Source organism: Strix uralensis, chromosome 4 (assembly GCF_047716275.1).
Source record: "Strix uralensis isolate ZFMK-TIS-50842 chromosome 4, bStrUra1, whole genome shotgun sequence".
NCBI lineage: Eukaryota > Metazoa > Chordata > Aves > Strigiformes > Strigidae > Strix > Strix uralensis.
The window spans coordinates 122,028,059-122,052,244 of record NC_133975.1 but is presented as its reverse complement, the minus strand read 5'-3'; the positions used below and the strand labels follow the sequence as shown (position 1 = coordinate 122,052,244).

General features: G+C 35.8%; 1 protein-coding gene across 6 annotated transcripts in view; it reads left to right on the top strand.

Moving 5' to 3' along the window:
- PPP1R13B (protein phosphatase 1 regulatory subunit 13B) overlaps positions 1 to 24,186 on the top strand; it is a 70,047-nt gene that overhangs the window by 25,355 nt on the left and 20,506 nt on the right. For 5 of the 6 annotated variants that reach the window (XM_074868897.1, XM_074868896.1, XM_074868895.1 and 2 more), the window contains exons 2-4: positions 513 to 660; positions 6,786 to 6,905; positions 8,390 to 8,457. In XM_074868897.1, coding sequence (XP_074724998.1) covers positions 513 to 660; positions 6,786 to 6,905; positions 8,390 to 8,457 — 336 coding nt within the window. Of the gene's footprint in view, positions 1 to 512; positions 661 to 6,785; positions 6,906 to 8,389; positions 8,458 to 22,235; positions 22,548 to 24,186 lie in introns of those variants that run through there. The other variant, XM_074868901.1, reaches the window with a different exon arrangement.

The following is a 24,186-nucleotide window of genomic DNA, read 5'->3' as shown; positions in this document are numbered from 1 at the left end:
GCAAATGCAATCCCTTGCAAAGTGTGACTTTTTTCCTTCTTTTTTTTTTTTAACTTACCATTTAACCAAAGGTTTACAATTCAACCAAATATAACTGTATCTTCAGGCAAACTGCAGAAATGAAGTCCATCATGCAAAGGGTTGCCCACCTGTGAAGCTTCAGGTTACTTTGCCAAAGTATGTATTTATTTGCAACATTTAAATGCTATGATTTCAAGCATCTAACATAGCCAAAACCTGTTCCTTCCCTCCCAGCCTTTTTTTCAGACAGAACTAAACCATTTCAGCTGAAGCTCTTAAAAAAAATTGTTAATTCAATGCACTGTCAAAAAAAATCAACACAAAGGACTAAAGCTTTGGCAAAGTTACAAGAAACCAAAAACTACTTTGATGGATCATGGTAACCAACCATAAGCGTACATTTCCATTTACAGTGGGATTATAAATTTTACCCATAACATTATTCTCATCTTTTTTTTTAATATTCTGCTACCTTTCTTTTTTTCTTTCAGATGATATTAACTGTGTTTTTGAGCAACAATGAACAGATTTTGACAGAAGTCCCAATTACACCAGAAACAACCTGTCGCGATGTAGTAGAGTTCTGCAAAGAGCCTGGAGAAGGAAGCTGCCATCTGGCTGAAGTATGGCGTGGGAATGGTAAGTAAAATGTTCAGTGGAAATTGATTTAAATATATGCATCAATTATAAAAAAGGTAAGACTGACTTTTCAATATTAATGATTTCAAATTGTACTTTGTTTTTTTCTAGCAAACATTGATGCAAAGCATGGTAATTCCGTATCTGTAGAGAATAATGCAGTTCTTGCCTCTTTTCTTCCTTCTCTCTTTTCTTCTTCAGCATAGAGTACTTGATAAAATGCACGTGTAAGATACGTTAGTGTTCTGTATTTTAGTTTTTCAAATTACATAAAGGAAGTATTCAGTTTCCCCGCCTTAAAAGGAAAAAAAAAGGGGGGGTGTGGTATCTTCACTTCTAGAATAGGCATGCAGCATCTATAGGATGGGGGCTATTGAAATGACTGAATATATTCTATGAATACATACTTAGTTCATGCGTGGTTAGAAAACTGTCTTTGAGGATAAAACTTACAAGAAGGTTAAAACTTTTCAAATTGGAAGTTTAGATTATGGAGAGTCTACGATGCTAAGTGCATTGCATAAATTTCTGTAATGGGTCTGCAGACTGTGTTTAACAGCACTCAAATATCCCTAATATTTTCCAATCACTTGTCTGTGAAAATGTAACATATATGGTATTACTTGTTCTTCTGCCTTCACAATACTTGGAGGGTGTACTTAAAAAATGCAGAGAATGTTGTCAACTAGCTTCAAAGGGTGACTGGAAACTGGAAAAGTGATCCACAACATCTTTCTGGGACACTTACACCTTGCAGCCCTGGCAAGTGCAAGCACACATTTTCTGTAATAAATTCTAAGATTGAGAAGGTATTTTATCTGTGGATGTAATACATTATTTCTCAAAGTGTTAGATATCTAAAGCTAAAAGTTTCTATAAAGCAGGAAATAAAACTTATCCAAGAAGTTGTGATGGAGAGACTAAGACTAAATTTTGGGTATCTACCCTGTGAATTATGCATCTTTGGTCCCATTATAGTCAGTGGAGATCTAGATACTACTGTGAGTAACGGAGATCACCGATTTCAGCTAGTCATATTTTGAACATCATAGCTCACCCAGTTTTCTGAAGTAGACATCTATATACAGACACCAAAGTTTAGGAGCAGGGTCCTCCCCAAAGCTTCTGCCTGTTGAAGGGGTCTGTCAGACTTCTCAAAATGTGCTTGTGGCTCCAAGTTTCTTATAAAACTTCCATGAGGGTGCCTTCACAAATCTAGCTTCACTTGCTAAATATCTAAGGTGATAACTGTATAGATCTATTCTATTGAAAGTGGAACATTCCAAGGAACCGAAAAGATAGAGAGAATGAAATTAAAAATACGTTTCTGGATCTCTCAAACAGGGCTGTACCACCAGCAAAAAAGATGTCCTGCACACTGATTTTGAATCTCTCTGACAAGAATTTCAGCACAAGCATTTTGTTTGTTGTTCTTAAATGTAGCATAGTGTTACAAAATCTGTGTGTTGGTGGCCTCAACTCCTTGCCCTAAAGTCTGGAGTACATAAATTTCTCAGTGAAACAACGTCAATTTTATTTTTTTTCTAACAGGGCATAAATATGATATTTCTTCCTTCAGCTACTCCTGAGACCTAAATTGAACTCTTTCTCCTGAAGTTTTTAAGAATAATTTTGCCTGGAGCAGAGATCTGATGTAGAAAACAAGAGTCTAAACAGTTAAATGCAACACTTACAACAACAAACAACTTAAACTAGGGTTCTGAGTGGGAAGTGTGAAGCAATTTGCAATGAAACTGCAGCAGGTTGTGCCAGTGGAAGAGTATTTTTTCCTCTTCTATTACACTGTCTCCAACCCCTCAGCCCTTATCTTCAAGAGAGGTCTACAAATGTTCTTTCAGAGGACATTCTGGAAAGTAAAAACCAAAACAACAGTTAATACAGAAAATCATGGGTTGAATAAACACATTAGGTTTTGTCACACATCAGAAGTGGTCTGTTTTCATGGTAATGTCCATGTTGCACAGATGACAAATCACAGCTTTCTCCCTAAGAGAGAGCTGTCATACCTCTGAATGTGCTTAACTCCTCTGTTCTACAGGTAGCCACAGCCTGTTTTAGGTAGCCCGAATGAATAATACATGTCTACTCAAACTCAAAACAGTGGGGCTTGTAGATTGTAGTTTTATTATCAGGTACAAAAAACATCTTGTGTGCCCAAAAGCTTGTCCATTTTCTAAACTGTATCGCTCTAACAAAATAATCTTACTCTCCTGAATGCGTATGTACAAATAAATGAGAAATACTTCATTTTCTTTTTAGAGGGTGACAGAGACCATTTGTCTTCCACAAAAATATTTTTAAAATCCATGCAAGTTTGGCTCCAAAAATTTTGTAAGATTTCTGGAGTTCAGAGGAGGATTAGTGTAGTTTAGCTCTTGGAAAACATTCATGTATTTATTCTTTTAGCTTTTCTTTGTTTGCTGTTGTGTGGCAAAGAAATGGTTGAGGAGCTTCCCAAGAGTTGTAAAATAGTTTAGGTATTGTTTGTATTAGAGTTAAGAAACTGATTCTTCTCAGAGCTGCACAGCATAAGCATTTGGTTTATTCGCATTTGAGTTTTGTATTTCGTTCTCTGTTCCTCCTTCTTTCCGGTTTCTTGAGACAAGTAATAGTTGAAAAAGTCAATAACATTCTTGCCTGATATATCAGTACATTTTGTACCACCTTGTGCTTTGTCAGTTTGAAGTTTCCTCTCTTTGCATGGATTTCTCATGCTATAACAGGAGAAAAAAAACACAGAATATTCTTCCTCATTCCCCAGCTATTGCAAATAGCAGTTGGCAGGGAGGTCAAAAGACAGGTGTGATGCCAGAAACTTGTAGTATGTTTCCAGAGAGAATGGATTTCAACCTTTAAATCCACCCAGTACTCAATTATTAACTTCATCTACATCTGGAATGCCCTTCAGCAGTTGATATTAATTGGTCTTCCTGAATTTAGTTGTAACATAGAGGCAAGTGACTGTGAAAGAAATAATCGTTTACTACAAGTGTACTGCAAACCTGAGGGGAGAAAGACTCCTTCCTGATCTTGCAGTGAACTCCCCCACTATGGAGATAATCCATTACTTTGTATTCTGGTATCCTGTATAGCAAGCATAAATGTGTTTATTACAAACAGTAGGATACTTGTAATCAGGTTAAAAACAGATTCTGAAGTCTGAAATTTATTGTGTTTTAAATAAAAGATATATAGTTCCACCAAAAAGATTTTTACAATTCGCTTCTAAAACATTGAAGCGGTATCTGTGTTTTGGTCTTTCAGGGCATTTCAATCATTTCAGAATACTTAAAAGTAGCCCATCCTCAAAACATTTGCTTAAAAGGAAAGGAGTCAAGCTTGGCTCTCAAAAGTCTTTCAGAATTTTCATCCAACTTAAAATCTAAGGCAGTTTTCACAAATAATTATGCATAAAGGCATATATTGTTTTTCTGCTTAATTATTCATGAAAAGAAACATTCTCTAGATAATTTTTTTTAATGTGTTGTTAAAGTATAGGGATCCAACCTGTTTGTTATTACTCTACACCCATTCTCCTACTTCACCTTTTCTTCATTCTCTTCTATTTAAAATGTAAAAAATTAAAATTAAAGTTTGAAATACTATTGTGAAAACAATTATTGACAAATATGTCTGAAGATGTAACAACTGGGAAAAGTTTAACTGCAGGGGTTTTTTTTTGTTTTGGTTTTGATTCTTAAAGAACAGATGTTTCCAGAAAATATCCCTTTGTGGTATCCTAACTTACAGCAAATACAAGATCATGCTTTCTTCCTGCAATTTTTCTGTATTTAAAGGATTTAAACTGAAAGAAGGAATGGGGACTTCAGTTCTTATCTTGTCTTGTGTCAAGTGTTAATGTCCATTTCTTCCTTTTTCTTTTCTGAATCTGTTTCATGTAGCTAAATTGCACAGAATGGTTAGTGCTCCTTCATTTTTCTTTTCCCTGTTTCAGTGATGATGTTGCTGCTATTATTTTATCCTGGTTTCTGTCTTGCAACATATCCCCTATTGTTTTTGTGAAGACTTGCGATAGTAATAGAAAATGTCTTTCCCGTTTCTCTCCATGGTCATCTGAAAAATATTACCCTTGATTGTTCAAGGTACATTATATGAATGAAACCTTTTATTTTGAACAGATCCTAGGATTAGGGCCTTGCTTTTAATGGGAGACCAGCCTAACCAGGAGCAATGCTGCAGCCACTCCTCACCATTTCAGGACTAGCCCAACCCAGTTCAGACATCCAGTTTCTTGGTACTTTGTTATCAAGCTTCAGTTCTTGCTAGGTTTACCTAGCTTTTTTTTTTTTTCCCCCCAAAAAAACATTGCTAAAGATTCTTATCGTATGTGTCCTAAAGTCTCTGAACTAAACCATTTAAATATTTTTACACTCTGTGATCTTTAGAAGACTCCTGCTGCAATTTTAGTGGATATGCTTCAAAGCACTTGAAATCTTACCTTACTTTAGGAGTTGAAAAACCTGAAAATCATGTTTTAAAATTCCTTTTCAAGAACTGAGTTGTAATAAGCCACTGACCTTATTCTTGTGTGCATAAACACTATTGACAATGTTTCTTGGAGTCCACTTGAGTGAAGAACAAGAAAAAGAAAAGAAAAGCATCTACTTTTTTTAAATCCAGGTCTTGTGATTATTTTTTTTTTGTGTGTTTTTGGGGGTTTTTTTAGTAAGATAGGTGACCTACACAGTCAGCTGATGAGTATAATCAGGTTGTGGTTTAAATGACCCTTCCTCGTTCAAAGCAGCTCGATCTAACTGTGGCTAAACTGTGTTAATCCCTATACCTATTTGATGTGTCAGATTTTGACAAGACACTTTATTGTATTAAATGCATTGTAAATCAAGTGATAAAAATGTATTGTTCTTTAAATACTACAATTAAGTATCCCAAGAGTATCAAGACATGTCTACATTTATACAGTTCCTAATACATATAAATTTACGTAAATGTCATTATAAAAAGGTATATTTGTGATGTGGTTTTCCCAAGCTTTCCCCAAGATACCCGTTATATCTTTGAATTATTTTGTCTTCTTGTGTCCAATGGGTTAAGTATGAAATGGATAACAAATTGTTACCAGTGCTCTGCCTGGTAGGAGATACTGTGGTTTGGGTTTTGAGGGCAGAGACCATTTTGCTTTTAACAATGAAGAACACAGCTCCACCTTTTGGTTTTCATCCAAGCCTGATTTTCTGTAGTAATATTGGTTTGACATGGTAGTGCATGTAGGAAAGCTAATTAAATCTCTTCTAGTATTGTTTTATTCTGCTTAGAAAATCTCTGCTAATACTATGCCTAGTGTAAGATCTTAAAAGGGAGATTTTCTTACCTTAATGAAAACATATAAAAATAAATACAGGTATAATTATGGAAACAGTGAAAACTTTGCTTTTAAAATGGATTTTCATTTTGAAATACTAAATATATAGTGTGCAGCCTCTTAGTAATAATATATTTGATTAATTTGAAAGAAATATCTACACTATGAGAATGTTTTACATTTCGTTGGGGGAAAACAAAGAGACTGCTGCATAGAACTTAGCCTTTATTTGTTCCAAGATTTGCTAGTAATTCCACATATACTGAAAGTTAATGTCTGGCATAGCGTATTGGAGTGGGAGCACTTGCTCAAGTTCTTAGATGAAATGTCAATGCAACCATAAGGCTTTTAGTCTGACTGGAAACCCAGAGGTTCAAATTGAATGAATAATTTTAATAATAGAACAAAATATCCATCCAGTGGTGATGGGGAGCAAGAGTGCAAAGATCAGCCTTGTGAAAAAGGTTGTGATAAAGAATTCCTACATTAGGATTTCTAAACACTGATGTTTTTTTGTATGGTTTTGCAAACTGCTTATGTACTGCTGCTAAGCAGTGAGCTATGTTACAGTAACAGGCTAGCTTTTAATAGAGTGCAACTATTGTCTGTTGGTGCCTGTTTCTTTGACTTTGCATAAGACAAAATACATTGAATAGATTGAATAGCTACCAGAAAGGATGTTCTGATTCTTAATGAGAGTTCTATGAAACTTTGCTGAATTTAAAATAGTTATGATAAGTTTTTTTTTGTCTTGTACTTTTAGAACGTCCAATACCCTTTGATCACATGATGTATGACCACCTACAAAAATGGGGTCCCCGCAGGGAAGAGGTGAAGTTTTTTCTTCGTCATGAGGAGTCACCAGCTGAAAGTAATGAACAGAGTAAGTACACTTACCCTGTAGTTTTGTTGCCTAAACGTGTTTAAAAGATTTCTGAAGTGAGTTTGATTACCAGTTCTTTCAGTGAACTTCAGTAGATATATGTAATACAACTTCCTTACACCAAAGCCATTTTGAACCTTCTTCGGTGGCACATTTATTCTTGTTCTCAAATTCCCTTTTCTAGAATAATTTCTACCAATCTGTTGAGTAATGTTTTTATAGTAAGATCGGCTTCTATTCTGCTTAATACTGATCCAGAAATGTTGGTGGGTATTAGAGGGTTAATGCTTTTTTTTTCTTGTTGAGAGAAAGTCCCTACATTTTGAGAGGGTGGGATTGTTCTTTTTGACCTCCTGTTTTCTTTCCTTTGCCCTAGAAAAAAGACTCAGTAAACTACTTTGCCTCCTTTAGAAACTAAAATCTGTTTTACAGACATCATTGGCAGAGGTCTCGGTGGCTTTACTTTCTCAGTACTTCATGTAGATATATTTAAAATAGTGGTGCTAATTCACGACTTGAAAAATCACTCGTCTGCTTGGTTCTACAGGAAAAGTGTTTATATAAAACAGTGCTGTATTAAGTGGGGCTTTCTTAAAAGACTGGAATAAAAAAAATAGAAGGATTTCAGTTTTCTGATGTAACTAGTATAGACTACCTACCTTATGAGAAGACTTTTGAGGCTGTGCATTGTATACTTAATGGCTGTCACACTGTCTGCAGGATAGGAAAGTTATCTTGAAGTAAGATGTATATTTGCATGCTCAGATTATCCTTACTTATTCAACTAATCTGACAACTGAATTTCAGGTCTTGGCTGAGTCCTTATTGCTTTGAGCTGGGGTTTATTTTTGTATTTCTAAGTGGTTCCTGGTTGCTTTGAACACCAGAAGTAGCAGGCCCAATAATGTGTGAGGGCTTTTTGTATTAATTAGGTACTTTGTAAAATACTCGGTCACCCTTTGAGCAATATAAATTTAAAGTGCGTTAAGAAATTTAAGATACACCTGAAGCCACAGAGGACAAGGAAAATGTTGCTTCTGAACCATGCATGCAAGGTTTTTTAAACATTGACCTATGGATCAATTTGTAGATTAAAGTTGTTTGTAACGCATTAGAAACTCTTCCTCTACTATCTTAATTTATAATGTATTCAACTGAAGCTGCTGCTTCATGTAGACACAGAAATATGAAACTTCAGTAGTCATGCCCAGGACATTCGCTTTCATGACATCATTGCCTAAACACAAGTCAAAAAAGCAGAGCTGCATGTCTGTACTTTTAACAGAGGAAGCCCGAGAAGTAAATGCTTTATTTCTGCTGGCTCCACTGCTTACAAAGAATAAGCTAGTAAGAAAGAGTTGGAACTAGCAGAAAAAAAAATCACAGATAGAAGCTTTATATAAAAATTCTTGAACGGATTGAAGAGTGAAAGCTATTTGTGTTGAAAACTGAACTTTTCACTAAGAGTGATACTTTACTTTTAGGTGGACGTCAAGCCCAAAATCAAAGAAATGGCATAAATATACCTGTGGAGAAACGCACAGAGAATGGGGTATGTAATAAATCCTAAAGGGTTTGGATCAATTCCACTCAAATATCTGTGGTTTTATTTCTTGTTTTTCAAGATCTATTATGGTGGGAACTGGTGGAAAATGTATAGATTTTGTTTTGTTTTGGTTGGTTGGTGGTTGTTATAAAGTGTTACGTAAAAAGGTGTCGTTATAAAGTGAATGGGAGAATATGGCTTTTTCATGAACTACTCTACATTTTCTGTCTAGAAAGAAATTCACTTATGTGATGTGAGAAGCCCCCAGAGTCTTATTAATTACTGCATTTTCTAATCTGTCTTCCTCTGTCTTACTCATCCTGTTTGAAGAAAAAAACAGCTATGTTATTCTTTCATATTAGTAGTGCCTGTCCAGACATCTTTTCTTGTTTGATTTATCTCACTGGTATTGATTCATGACATAGCCTCATTTGTTAAAACATGGGAATGTATCTGTGGGTTGGGATGTTTTCAGATGCTGGTAGAAGAGGTTGTATACCCCTCAGAGCCACCGCTTTATACTGTTTGTTATGCACTTGGTTCATTTTTACAGCTTTTTTTTTTTTTTCCACTAAAGCATTACTAGGTTTCTAATTGAAAATACATATTTCATAGCATAGGCAACCTGTTTGGTGGCATTCAGTGAATCCTGGCCTGAACATTCTTTTGCAAGTAAAACGTAGTACATTTCTTTGAAAATGACCATGGCTTAGAAACCTATTTCTGAGCTGAAACTCACTTTACTTTCTTCTCTTCCTTCTCATCCTTAATACTCATGAAGACTCTACAGAGCATGTTCTGCTCATTTGCTCAGGGCCATTCTGCTGCCTTTACTAAGGCACTATAGCTATAGTTGAAAAAGTTTAAAAGCAATCAAATCAGGTTTTTCAAGCTGAGATATCTTAAAGAAAAAAAGAACTAAAATGTTAAAAATAGTTGTGCAGATTAAGCAATTCTGTGCTTGTATATTGCTGGATAATTGGCACCTAAAATTCACACACACACACACACACACACACACAAATATGCAGCAACAAAATTGTTCAGTTTGCAGCTCTTAGCAGCTTGTTTTGTGTATGGCATGTGAGCCTCATGGAAGGAATTTTTTTCCCTATTCAAAACAGTTAATCATGTATTGCTTTCTGCGTTCCTTTTCTGTAGAGAACACTAGCTGATATCCTCTGATGCACGGATCTGTTTATCCTGCTTCCATTGTCATATTGACAATGTAGTGAGATCATAGCGCTATAATGTGCTAGGGGAACATAACTCTTTCGTGACCTCCCCTAATCTATTCCTCTGTGTAAGTCATAATATCTTTGGAAATTAGGACTGGCCTGTGCAATACATGTGCCTTACAATCTCACTTCTTGGCAGCACTAAAGTTTACGGTAGTATGGCTTTGTATTTAGTTCAATTTGCTGTTAATTTTTATGGGCAAAGCTCAGACCTGGTAACTTGAGTAACACTGCTACCTTTGTGCCATTCAGTATATATTTTTTAAAAACCCTGAAAGTTTGGCCACAAAATTAAAATTTATTAAGGAACTCATCTCTTTAAAATGGGCTTTCACCAGGTTCAGGAAATTATTAAGACACAAGAACGACTAAAACCTGAAGGGGTTATATTAATGTAAATTGTGGTGGGTTTTATGCCAAAAATGGTACAAATTAGGTTTTGAAAGTGTATAAAACTAAGATTTTTTTTCAATTTTGCCAAGTTTTAAAACAGAGGGGGAGGGGGAAAAAAGAGGTGGCTTCAGGATCAAGGATTTAATCAGCTTACACTTACGTAATGCATTAGGCTTATTCATTGTTACTGGCATGCTGCATGTTAGACTGGCCCTAAAATCAGTACAAACCAATGGAACATTGAAGACAGCTCAAATCTTACCAAATATTCTGCATTCAGGTATATTTTTATTATGTGTACTGCTTTAATGATGAAATAGTTGATTTTTACTTAATATCTTGGATAGAGCTGGAAGTGTGACATGCATAGAAAACTTTAAGATGAATGTTTGCTTTAATGATTGAATCAATAGTCTTGGAAAAATGATAGGCAATCTGTTTGGAATTCAATTTGGATAATTCTGTTAATTGGCATTTTATCATATGCAGTAGGATTTTTTTGTTCTTTGAAACTATATGTGCTTGATCAGCAATTATTTAAATAATGGTTAGCTTAAAATCACATTGTATAAATGCTTAAATTTCATTAGATTATCTTCCAAATAAAGATTTAATGTTAAAAATAGAATAGGCTGGGTCTCTTCAAACAGTGAAACATGCATTGTTGTAAAAAGAATACTTATCTGGAAGTGCTCATCTGAGAGCTGTGCATTCTACATATCAAAGTCTAAAGGAAAAACTATAAGATTTTGTAAATTGACAAGTTCTTTTATTCCTGAGGTGACCTTTTGGGGGTTTGCTTTTGTTTATAACTTTCCTTATTGGAAGTGGAATTACACTGTAATCAGGGTCTGATCTCTTTCTGACACTACACAAAGGTATAGATATGTGGAGATAAGACTTGCATAACTAAGTATTTCCCTTTGCCAGGGAGATTGGACAGTGTCTCAAGAGAGATTCTCTTCTCTGAGAATAGCTGCCTCTTTCTCCTCTTCCTTTCTTTTGCATGTGTAACTGAGCCAATTGGATTTGAACACAAGTTATAACAAGGGAAATTCTAATTAAACATTAGGAAAAATGTTTTCTCAATGGCAATAACAGACATTGGAACAGACTATCTAGAGTCTGTGGAATTTCTATCTAGCTGAATAAAGTCCTGAGCAGTCTGAACTGCTCTGAGCAGGGGTTATTGAACCGGGTGACTTCCAGAGGCTCGTTTCTACTTAAATTATTATTTGATTCTGTGATCAGTGGCCATGAAACGGTAGTCATACAGTACTGGGTCTCGTTTGCTTCCAGATGTCCTAGCATTGAGCCAAGCTTCATTCCACAGAAGTGGCAGCGCTCTAAAGACAGTGGGACAGAGCAAATAGAGTTGTAACCACTGGGGGTCAGTGGTAGACAGGAGAGGAACTGGGCTCGCCAGTCGGGGTGCAGCTACCAGGCATCAGTAGGAAAAGTGGATCACAAAGGCACTTAAAGGAAGTCCCAGAAAGAGGACTGACTGGATGATGACAGCTGTCCAGAAGAAAAGGTAATCAGGTAACCAAGCAGTTTCTTGGAGATGAGAAAACAAGAAAGCAGATGCAGCTCAGGAGGAAAAAAGAATGGGGTACAGGAACATGATGGAGGTAAAGTGTATTGGACTGAATAGAACTAGATTAGTGTAATGAAATCTGTATGTGAAGACAATACTCGTTTGCTGTAGTTGCTCGGTTTAAATTATTTTTCTACTTGGTAATTTACTTGGGGAGAATAAAATATCAATTTGTGGTCTTGTGTACCATTCTCTCTTTAACTTATTTTTGCGGTTTCTAATATTAAAATTGTTCCCCTGATTTATAGAGACAGATATCAGTAAGCTTTTTCCTTGGTAGATACTGGCTGAAGCCTTTGCCAAGAAATACAAAGTGGAACCTGATTTTATCTCTCACTATGAAATTTGTGTTAGCTTTAGCGTAAAAGAAACTCAAATAGAGGAAGAAAGCTTCACCATCATCCCAAACTGGAGAATCATACTCCTGTAAATTTTCTTAGTCTTGAAGCTGTGAGCAATAGATAAAGTTGAGAATTAAATTTTCTTGCTGATTAGGTAACAGAACTGAGCTTCACTGTTTCTGTTAAAGTGGCTCAAATCAGGCTTTTAGAAAAAATTTTACAGCAGGTAGTCCAACTTTTAGCATCAGGAGGATCTTATACTTTCATGCTGGAAGAATTGCTCAGGGAAATTCCATTAATACGTAGGCTAAAACTTCTACATACATGTATACACAAAGCTGTTTTTAATAGTACTGATTTCAGTTAGGAGAGCATATGGTTGCTGATGGAGAGTAGATAGTCACCTGATGCAGTCAGTTTCTGTATCCCATTCCATCATGATAGTAGTAAAGCTACACTGCTTTTGAGTTCCTGTGGTATGGCTCGTCAAATTCTAGGCTTACTTTAGATAGATTTACATGCGATACCAAAATTATTGAGTAGAATTGTATTTTGTTCATTAGTTTTAACAATTTGATCCATACAGGTGCAACCAGATAAAAAGGCATTAAACATCTAATATACATTTTGTCATATATTTGTTATGATATGACAGTTAAACCATCTGATAAAGAAGTTTCAAAGATGGCTGAAGAGGGATGTTATATTTGCACAGGCAAAACACTTAGAGGTTTCCTTAGCCTGTCAGGCAAAGATATGACAAAATCTAATTGTAAGGAAAAAGGCAAACAAATTAAATTTTTAACAAAAGTCGTAACCTCAAGAGACAAGAAATACATTATGTGTACTTGCTTGAAGTTTCTCATTTGAAATGTTGAAGGATAAAGAGCTTAGTCTGGAATAGAAGTTCTTCAAACCTGAGCTGCAAATTCAATTTAAGCTTGTAAGTATTAAGTACTTTGTTTGTAACGTTTAACAACGTACTTGGGAGAGGCTGCCATTCACATAAGACAGGTTTTAATCAAATTTGTTTAAAATGAACAAATAACTACGTTAGTCTTGGAGATCTAGATTCTTTCAGAGGTCTTGTAGCAAAGTCTAAGCAAATAATTCCATTAAAAGATGATAAAAATAAATCTAGGGACAAGGAATTCTAACAGTTTGCAGAGAAAAAAATTTTTCTGAAGAAATTTTCTTGTAGGCTTCCTGGAACATTTTGACCATGTCTGGTAATTAAATCAGATCCAAGTTTTCCTAATTTTCTGCTGTGACTTTCTCTATAGCTTTTGTTAAGGAGACAAAAATGATTGTATCTGCTACTTTTACAGTCAGGTGTATTCCCTTGTCTAAACATACTTTTCTAAAATTATTGTTACCTCTCAGAAAGGGGAGCCTCGCTGCACCTACAGCAGCCTTCTGCACAGTCAGATTTCTGGTTGAAGCCCTGGGTCAGCTTAATGGAGTTTGGATTTTCATCAGACTGATATAGTTCTTCGTTAAATGCTTCTGTCTGAAGCATTTTCCAGACAGCTGACAGTATCTTGCTCTTCAAAAAACAGAAAAACTAATCCAACTAAATGACTTAAGGGAAAAATAAATAAATTGGGAAGTAAAAAAAAATTACAGTCTAAAGCTAATTTTAATGCATACAAATAGCTTTTGATTTCCTGCTGGACTAGAAATCCAAGTCTCTTCACACCTCAGTTAAGGATATTTATGTAGGGTAACATCTCTACAAGACTAATAGGTTTCATCATGACTTATTCTATGATCATTTTCCTGTTATAATTTTAATTATGATAACATTAGTTTATGACTAATACTAGCTCTTAATATCTGACTTCATTTGTTTTGAGGCATCTAAAGATTGTTTGACTAGTTTGGAACAGGAAACATTCTTGGAACCCACTTAGAACATTGTGAGGACTGTTTTCCTCCATGTCTTCTCCATGAATTTATGTAATTTTTAATTTCTGTCACTCTAGATACCAAATACCTATCTAGCTGGCTATGGATATGAGATACTCACAGTATACAGGCTTGTAGTATACAGACACTTAAACACGCTCACTTGCAATATACAGACTTTGTAGTTCTCCTGCTCTTCTGGACATCAAAGGTAGTTCTCTTCAACAAGTTACAGGGAACAAAGATGTGGTTTTCTAGTCCATAACAGCAACAGGTGGCTTCCCGTTTTGCAGAGGAGGAAAGACCCAAACTACACCATTTACTCAATCTACAACTTTAGTCCCACTTTTACAGGTCTGACTTTGCTTTTCCTCAGGTATGGCTTTGCAGTTTTACAGCAATACTTAGTTGCAGATGTCCGTGGAAGGGAAGGTATGAGAAGTCCTGTTCATTTGTTTGTTTAACCTCTAACTGTGGTACTTATTTTAACATATTTGTATTGTGAACATGGAGCAATACAATTTACTCTTTTCCCTAGATTTCTAACCAAGTGAAGCACGTGGAGAATTGCCTCCAGTTGTCACTGCGCATAGGGATCCTGAATTGCTTGGCCCTTAAATAAAGGTAGAGTAGTTTAGAATAAGTGAGTGCTTCAGCTGACGCATTACATTACACACATTAGCTCATAAAGTAAACGTTACTTAAAGAGTTCATTTGTTATTTTTCATGAAGTATTGCTGTGCTTTCACAGTCTTTACACCGGCACTGTAAACTTCAATGCCTTTTGTCACAGTTGTAGCAGCCACTTTAGTATCATTTTTAGTTAAGCCAAATATTAAATACTGTTATTCTAAGGAAGATGGGACTTGTCCTTTCCATTATTTCTGTACTTCCTTACAGGAGGCAGATTATGAAATTCACTGTGCCAGCACAGAGCTCTGAGAGCTTAATTGTGAAAGCTTGAGAGTTTAGACTGTGTCTCTCTCTCTGAGCAGCTTTCAGTTCTGAGTAGGAGACTCTTCTGGTATTTACAAGACCAACCATTCCTTTTCAGGCCACCTTTAGAGTTCTCTCTTTTATGTAGCTGTGTCATCTGCAGATTAGTGTTTCCTCTCATCTTTTCCACAGTCTCTGTGGCTTTTCTTGTGCAGTGCTTCTGTGGCCTCCTTTCTCTGACACACCTTTCCATGTTCACTGTCTTGTTCATTTAGTTTCCTGTCCATCTAGCCTTTGGACACCTAGCATACCTATTTCCCACCCGCATGTTTTTCCCAGGCAAGTGAGCCTTTCCATTTCTCTATTGTCTCCGTAGCTGCCTCCAGATCCGATTGTTGTTAGGTTTATTTTCCCTGCAGTCTTCCTCAGATCAAAGCAGAGAAAATGAAAATCCCTCTGGCTAATTTTGGAGCAAGGGAGTTGAACTTGTTTTTCTTCTTATTCCTACTGGATGATCTTACTCTACAGCTCATACCTTTTCTTGCTTGCTAAAAATAAGCCTGTTCTTTATGCAGCTGGAATATTCACTGTATAGTGCCTGGACATACAGTTCTTCAGTGTCCTTATGCAGATCCATTTGCCTGGATCTCTTGTGTATGTGCACTAAATAATGCTTGAATTACTTTCTTGAAAGAACGAAGAGAGGGTGAACTTGCATGTCATTCGTGAGTTTGACAAGGTAAATTAACAGCTTTTTATGTTTTTTTATCTTCCACAATATCATAATTTTTAGATCCATAAGAAATTGTTAATGGGGTTTAGTATTTTCTTCAGGGTTTAACATTTAAAAATTCTTAAGTCTAGGTTTTGGCTTGCTGCAATCTTCTCTGACTTGCAGCTTCTTGATTTATACTATTACACATATTGCTGGCTCATGTATTCATTGTGTATGCAAGATTTAAGAAAAAGATGAAGTATGTAGAGAAAAGCATATAGCAAACACTGGAAAGGTTATTTGCATAAGATTGTGGTATCTGTTCCGACTACTGTTTGCCTTTTATCTTAGGCAGTCTCTGTTAATAAAGAAACTTCATTAAATTTCAGGTGGTACAGTTTTCTGTTACTTTAAGCAGTAAAATGAAATACAAAAAGTAATGATTTTCCTGATCTTCTTGGCATTAACTTTTTGCACTCAGTTGGTAATACTACAAAAATACAAATTCAACAAATAATTCATGTGTTTTTAAAGCTAAATTGTCTGTATTCTTATATTTCCAGTTTAACCTGATAACCATGAAAGAACTGTGTATTGCTCAACATTTTCCACTGAATATGAAAAGTACAATGAATCAAGCTGATTGTAGTTGACAGCTGGCTTGATCTTGCCGTGATTAGGTCTTTTACTGCTGGCAAAATCCACTAGCCTTTTCCGTTAGCTGATTGTTGATGAATGCAGATAGACAGCTTTTCATATTGATGAAGAATTTGGGGGAAACCTTTATTTCATATGGAATAGAATTAAAAAATATCCTACCTCCTACTGATTGCACTGAACCAAAAAGCCATGCAGGAACTTGTAAGATGTGTACAGCAGTTGGTTTGGCTTGTTCACAGTAAAGTTAATCAGTTAGTGGAGATAGAACATAACAGAAACATGGAGTTGGAGCAACGCAGATGTTTACAGCTGATGGGCAGTGATGCAAAATAAAGATGTGCTCTCTTACAATTAGATAGGAAAATAGTCTACAGTAGTTAATTACTTTTCAAAATTTGTTAGTTTCACACTTTAGTGGACATGTTATTTAAATACTGTGTAGCTTTTGCACTTTGGTTTAAAAGGATTGTGGGTCTCAGAGTCACATGATCAGAATGCAGACCAGTTTGGGTTTTATAACGCCTTACCTTTGAATTGAAATTCTTAATTATCAGATTTTGTTAAATGCATTTGCTATCATTTTTAAGTTTTAAGACCTTATCAAAAGCTTGTTACATCAAAATGTCATAGTCAACTTTTGCTTTTAATAATTTAGGTTATATGGGAAGTAAAAGTTGTACGCTAAGTTTCACAAGGTATCTTTCAATTACAGGATACTTATTTTGAGTACTTTTGTGTTTTGGAAAATGTTTTATTTTAGTGTTCTCATATAAACAATATTATAACATCAGAGAAAAACACCATATTGAAACAATTACTTAAGGGAAGAATAAACACACATTTGTTGATAAATATGTTATTCAGGCTAATAAGCGCATCTTAACCATACTCAGTTATCCTATCAGAATAAGATGTTGCTTTTCTAAAAGGCCCAGAAAAATACAATTCCAAGGCTATTTTTAAAGGCACTTGGACATTGAGTTTTTAACATGTATTGTAACACATACATTACTCAAAATTACTCTGAGTAAAAGGATTGGTAAACAGGTCTGAAGTTTTGTGCACAACTGATCTGTTATTTACGTAAGAATGCGTAATTTCTTTGAAGATAATTTACTTTTGTTAGGAGTATGAGGTTGATATTTTGATTCAAATCAGCTACTGGGTATTTTAGCTGATACTAAAGTTAATATAAACATGCTTAAGATTTCTGTGGCTGTTTAAAAGTATCTGCAACAAGGAGGAAAGTAGTATTGTAAATAAACGAGTTCCAGATACTACTTTCCTATATTGTAGAAGTTATTTATAAGCAGATTATAAGCAGAAGTTATTTATAAGCAGATATATAGCAGATGTTCAATATATGCTTAAATCCATTTCTAATTTTGAAAATCTATTTTAACATTGTTTGGATTTTTGTTAAGTTCAGCATTTTCTTAGCTGTTCTGTGCAAAATAGAGAGCAGCCTCACTTGTGAGATTTCTAAGAAAGCAATATGGAAGAACAGGAAATCTGGAGTCTGTGGCTTATGCTGAATAGACTTTAAATGTTTATTATATAGAGTGACAGCATCAGCAAGTTGGAGGAATTGCTAACAAGGTATAGTGTAGTCAATGAGAGATGTTGATATTTTATCAGAGAAAGATAATGTGAGATTTTTCAGCAAATTGTCATACAGTTGAAGCGTGTTTATTCTAAGAAACTGTTCATGTATCTATTTGCACAAATAACATTTTTATTATAAATTTCTGAGTAAAGTTACCAGATTCTGTTTATAATGTTAATTTCAAGATAATTTGATTATCAGGAGATAGCATATGCTAGGTATATTTTCCTTTAATTCCTAATATTCTGGTTCCATTTTCTGGGTTTAATTAGCTTGTTCATTTCCATTAAGCTAAAAAAGGCATGTGCTATTGTCATTGGATGCTTTAAAATGGATTTCTGCTATCGGCATATTTCTGACCCAATTAAAAAAACACAAGGCAGAGCTGTGGATAAAGCCATTAAACTGGAAATAACGACATCCATGTTGAGGTCAGCAAAAATGCTATTTTAGTTTAAATAAAACCAGATGTCTTCTTCTGTGGGTTTTTTTTTCAATAGTGTTATATTTCACACAATATTTTCAAGTTGTCTTTGTTGTGCATGGTACTAGGATCGAGTTTTATGGAAAATGTTGTCAAACTCTATTATAATTCTTAAATTTGGTGATATATATCATAGAATCATAGAATACCAGGTTGGAAGAGACCTCAAGGATCATCTGGTCCAGCCTTTCTTGGCAAATGCATGATCTAGTCAAGATGGCCCAGCACCCTGTCCAGCTGAATCTTGAAAGTGTCCAGTGTTGGGGAATCCACCGCTTTCCGGGGGAGATTATTCCAATGGCTGATTGTTCTCATAGTAAAAGTTTTTCTCTTGTGTCCAATCAGAATCTCCCCAGGAGTAACTTGTTTTTTCAATGTGACTCATTGTAAAAAGGGAGTTGCCATCTTCTTTGTTGCCAGCCTTTATATATGGGAACATATAGGGTCAATATGTTTCAGAAATGTAAGGAGGTCAGAATTAGTAATCTTCAGGAGATGCTCTGTCCTGTGTTCTCTTCTCATAGTCCTCAGACAACACAAGAAGGCCACATCCATTTCATATGATGCAGAACTTTTTGTACTACCCTACATTTCTTTGATACAGAACTGGTGTAATAAACTCCTGTTTCTTCCATCTGTTTTCCCCATTGCTACTGTTGTGCTGAGGACAGGTGCCCAAAGCATGTGCTGGCTATTCTTATCAGCAACCTTTAAAGCTTTGGTGCCAACTGGGCTAGTTAAAGCATCCCCTAAACTATGTTACTTTGAATGAGGCTTAAGGCAAAGAAGTTACTTGTGACTGATAGGCTTCTGCTGCTTGTGACCAAGTTAGCATGGGAGAGTCAGGAAGTCTTTTGCTAGATTCAGCAGGCAAAGCAAACTGTTCCTTCCTTTCCTGCTCTGGCAATTTGGTAGTTGTGCAGCCATAGCTGTAGCTCTCCATTTGCTGTAAATGCCACGCAGAGGAGGAAGGTGCAGGGATGGCCCACTGCAGTGAGAGCTCCCTGCTTTGCAGAGGCTGAGAATTGTCAGAGCCCTGATCCCAGCTGGGTATTCACTGGCTGGGGGGTGCTCCGACCAACCCCATTTGTTTTACAGTCAGTCTGCTTTGTTCTGAGAAAATGCTCATTTATGTAATATACTTCGCTTCCTTTGTCCGCATACTCATATACCTAGTTCCAGACCTGTCAGTTCTATGTTTGTCGTGTGGCTATATAGATTTCTGGGGTTTGACAGCTCTACAAAGGTAAATTTCTAGTCTGGAGGTAGGTTTTGTATTCCCTCATTTGCCCTAGGAAGGAACAGTGACTTAAAACTGCTACAGATTATGGAAGACTGAGTCTTTCAGCATGTGCAGTAAAATCCATGTATTTACTTTGCATTTCTATAGAGGCATTTTAAGCCTTCTCAAGGAGCAACTTGTAGTACCTTTCTGGCCTTTGCTGTCCTCCCTTATGAGGCTGGTGAAGATGATGTTTTCTTTTTGCCATGTCAAAGTTGTGTGCCTCATTAATGAATCCCACATGGAGGAGTGAATTCTTTAAATCATGAGCTTAAAGGAGTTGCTTCTTGGATTTCTCTCTCTATTGCAGTTTCTGCCTCTAGTTCAGTGCTGATCTTGTCTTTGGTCTGTGTTTTTTGGGAGGGTTGGAGTTTTGTTTTTGTGGTGTGTCCCTGCCCCACTGTCTCTAGCCTTTGATATGCTGGTGTTTTCCCAACCTTGATAAAGAGTGTTTTCTTTCACATTTATTATGGCAGAAGATATGGTTACCTTTACCATCACAAATGTTTTTGGGAGAGGGGGATGGTTGCAGGTGGGATATGTGCTGCATTATCTTTAGTAGCTGCTCTGTATTGGCTTGTCAATAAATTAATAGGTGGTTGACAGTAGTGGGATACAAGCAGAAAAACTTTCTGGGTAACCCTTTTGATGGCCAGAGTCAGAACCAGCCATTCTGCACTCCAAGGCAGAAGCTAAGACACAGACTTTCTCACCTCCCAGCATGCTGGTTGATTACCTTTTATCTAGGTTATGTTGGACCTTGGCAGTTGGTGGTTTAACTGCAGAATTGTCTCTGACTGTGACAGAAGGGTGGACCAAAGTACTAAAAGAGAAGTACTAAATGAGGGAGTAAGGATAGAGGTGGTGGAGGTGAGTGATAGGAAAAAAACCTAGAAAACATGTGAGAGAGAGTTCATTGTACATGATTTATTGTATAAGAATACACATAAGAGAAGGTGGAGCTTGGCCAGTTTCAGGAGGCTTGAGGTACTTGAACCTACACTTTCTAGTGCAGGGCATTGGGAGGGGAACTGAAGAATTGTGTGGGAGATGGGTGTGAACCATCTCTCTTAAAAAGAGGGAAGGAATAGATAAGGAAAGTTAATGACATAGTGGCTCTTGCAAACCTTAGGAAAGGATCTGAAGAGATAGCATGCAGGAAATGACTGGTAAATTCTTGTACTGCTCTGTTTTCTTTTTCAATTAATTGGTTACATTATCCTTTACACTGGTTATTTGAGTGACTAGGCATTGCTGAACCTATACATGAGATTTCCAGTCGCTATGGTGACCACAGCTTTTGAATATTTGTTGTTTTCCTTTAAAGCTCTGATGTCTGAAATCCTAACAGTCTCAGGTGTGGGTTTGGTATATGTTTCATTATTATTTTCAAAATAACTTTCTGTTCTTACTAATCCAAACTTAGAAAAGGATCCAAAATAAGTATCTTGATGGCTTAGACATGGAGGCAAAGAAATGCATAAAATCAAAACACATCCTAATTATCAGCTTTTAAAAAATAATGTATTTCAAAAGGTCAGTCTCATGAGTTTTCTATTTTAATATTGACATAATTCTTCTTAAAAGACAGTTTTCTGATGAGAGGAAAGGCAAAAAGCCACTGCAGGCTGTCCTTATTGCTTACATGTCTTGACCACGGTACACTCTGCTTGTCAAAGAAATATTTCAAGTTCAGGTGCAATTTTTCATTTGCTATTGTGGATTGTCCATGAGTAAGCCGTTTCATAATAGCTCAGAAGCATGTAGACTGAGGAGTTTGTGATGATAGACAGAACAGCACAGTGTGAGGGTAGAAAGAAAGGAAGGAGAAACAAGAAAATGAATTTTCAGAGTGACAAGATTAATGTGTAGAATTAAATATTAAAGGAGGTTCCTTTTCTTAATTAAATGTCTACGGTATTACTTGTTTTGAGGCTGCTTGTAAACTGGTTTCTAAACTATTTAATTACTACTGTACCATTCATCTCTCCCGTCTCAAAAATATTAATTATCAAATGGTAAAATATTAACCTGTAGTAGGAGGGTAATGTCAGAAGCTGAAACTCCAGTTCATTACAAATTCTGTCTCTCATCATGACCTTTTAAAGTGCATGCTAAACAAAATAAATACACTTTTTTAAGATTCTTGTCAATATTAAGAAATTAGGGAATATAGGTGTAACATTCTTGTCTGTATGAGACATACATAATACTTCCTTAGTGCCTAATAATGCAGTGTTTGCTTTATAGCATTTTATTTAGGAGTTCATCTCTATGTGTAAATGCTTCTGTGAATCAGTGAAAAGAAATTTACAATTCAGCAAAACTGTCTGCTTTGATGTATCACTGTGTAGCAAATGAATCTGTGGAATCTGGAGGAGTAGAAATTTGTAGTGGCTTTGTAGTACCTCCTTCAGAAGGCAGTTCTGCAGGAGGTAGGTTTCTCATGCTGCAGGAGAAAGGAGGAGGTCTGGACCGTAAATGTGATTGGCTCATGTTTGTAGTGAGAGGTGAGTGACTTCATGGATGAAATTTGTAATAACTAGTATGAACAGCACAAACTTACGACTCTGAGAAACCAACAACCTCATTAAAGAACTGAGAAAATGCAGTGCTCTCTTTGCCGTGCATAACCTGAGGTTCTGAAGAAGGACGGAGACTTTTTTTTTGTGGTGACATTTGCATACAGATTATTACAAGCAGACTCAACTAATATGAAATGCTCTAAACAAACTGATTCAACTAGATCTCGGCAACTGAAAGATTCAGTGTTTTTCATGCTGTTTCAAAAACTATGCTGTCCTGTTCTGAAGACCTGAAATCAGCAACAGTATATCTGAAAATAATTGACGTGGTGTCGAAGAGGAATTCTGCTTGGTCCATTTACCGCTTTTGCCATGTGGATGAAAAAGAACAAACTGCGAGTGAAGTTACAGGTTTAAAACTTTGTTTCCTCAACTGCTTCTTCTTTTCTTTCCTAAGTATAGTGTAGTTATTTTAAGTGAAAGGGACATTTACTGGTATTCAGTGAGGTAAACATTAAAAGATTTCTCATAGAGCATTTATATTTAAATGCTTAATTATCACTGTTTCCCATGTTCTTGTGCTTTGCCATGTATAAAAGCTTTTTAGACATTATACTTTCTAAACGGAACATTTTACGATAGCTAATAGCTTCTTCAAGGAGAAGCTAATATTTGCATTCATCTTATAATTAATCTTCCGTATTTACATAATACAAAATAATGCAGTACTTTTTTTCAGGCATTATAAGATATACTTTCAAATGTGCTTATTTAAAGCAGTAAAAATTCTGAGCTTTTGGATCAAGCTGGTTTTTTTGTTTTTGGTACTTCTACAAACCAGTTTCTTACTGTCATTGTGCATTCCAGGTTACATTTTTCATTTAGAAGATCTGTAATTTTCACTCAGTGAAATGGCTTTTTTTACCTTGAAATATGCACAACCTCTATACAGATAGCACTTTTTGAGTCTGGATATATTTTTAACAAGATTTCTTAGCAGAGTAAAATGTGTCTCTATTTCCTGGACAGTGTTATACTGAAAATTACTACTGGAAATAAAATGAGCTATCAATGTTAACTTAAATTGATGATCAAAGCAGAAAGGAGGGAAGCACTGGGAAGATGTTGCATAGTCTGATGCAAGTTACGTATTTTTGAAACAGAGCATATGTGTACTGAGAAAATACTATCAATTCACACCCCCCACCTTTTTTAGTTTTAAAATCAGTGATCCAGGGGAAAGCCTTCAGGCCATTCTGAGCACCTTTTAAGAATTACCTACAGAGTCCAGCAGAAGCAGGTGTGGAAAGGTTTAGGTTTTTCTGTCAAGAAGGTCATGGCAAAGGAAGTCAGCAGAGCCTGATCATGTTCTGGGAGCAGCCTCTGGTGTTTCCATGTTATTTTCTTGTCTCAAGTGAGCACATTTTGGTCTGTGGATGGCACTTGGAAAAGCTTCCTTACTTTCTTACCCAATTAGTGCCCCTCAGTGTATAATTAATAATAAAATGTCTCTCTTTGATTTATTAGCTGGTGGCCACAAGTGCATACAAGTTACTTGGCTTTAAAGAATATTGTGAAGGACTCTTGTGTGTCTTAAGTCGTACTAATAAAAAAAGTACACACTACTAAGTTCAGTCTTTTTTTTTAATTATTGTGTTCACTAACAAAGTGTTGAAAGAGAAAATTAGTGTTTTGGGTGGATTTTACCTTTTGTTCTCATTCCACTATTATATATAGCTATAACTGTAAATAAATACATAGGGGTTTTCTTTAATTCTCTAATATAAATAGTTTTCATTATTGTTGACTAGATAGGGGAGTTTCAGGTGTAGTATCTAGTAAGAATTATAATTTTTCTCCATAACTTACTCAGTAGGAAATGCTCAAAGAGGGACAAAAACTTTCTTTAAAGCTTTTAATCCAACATGTCTATATCACACGTCTAAGACGCAGCAGCTGTAAAAGTTACTGTTCCAAATCTGGCTCATTTTAGTGACTGACCTTGAGGTGCATATCTTACCTGAATAATTGTATGCAGAAACATGAAATG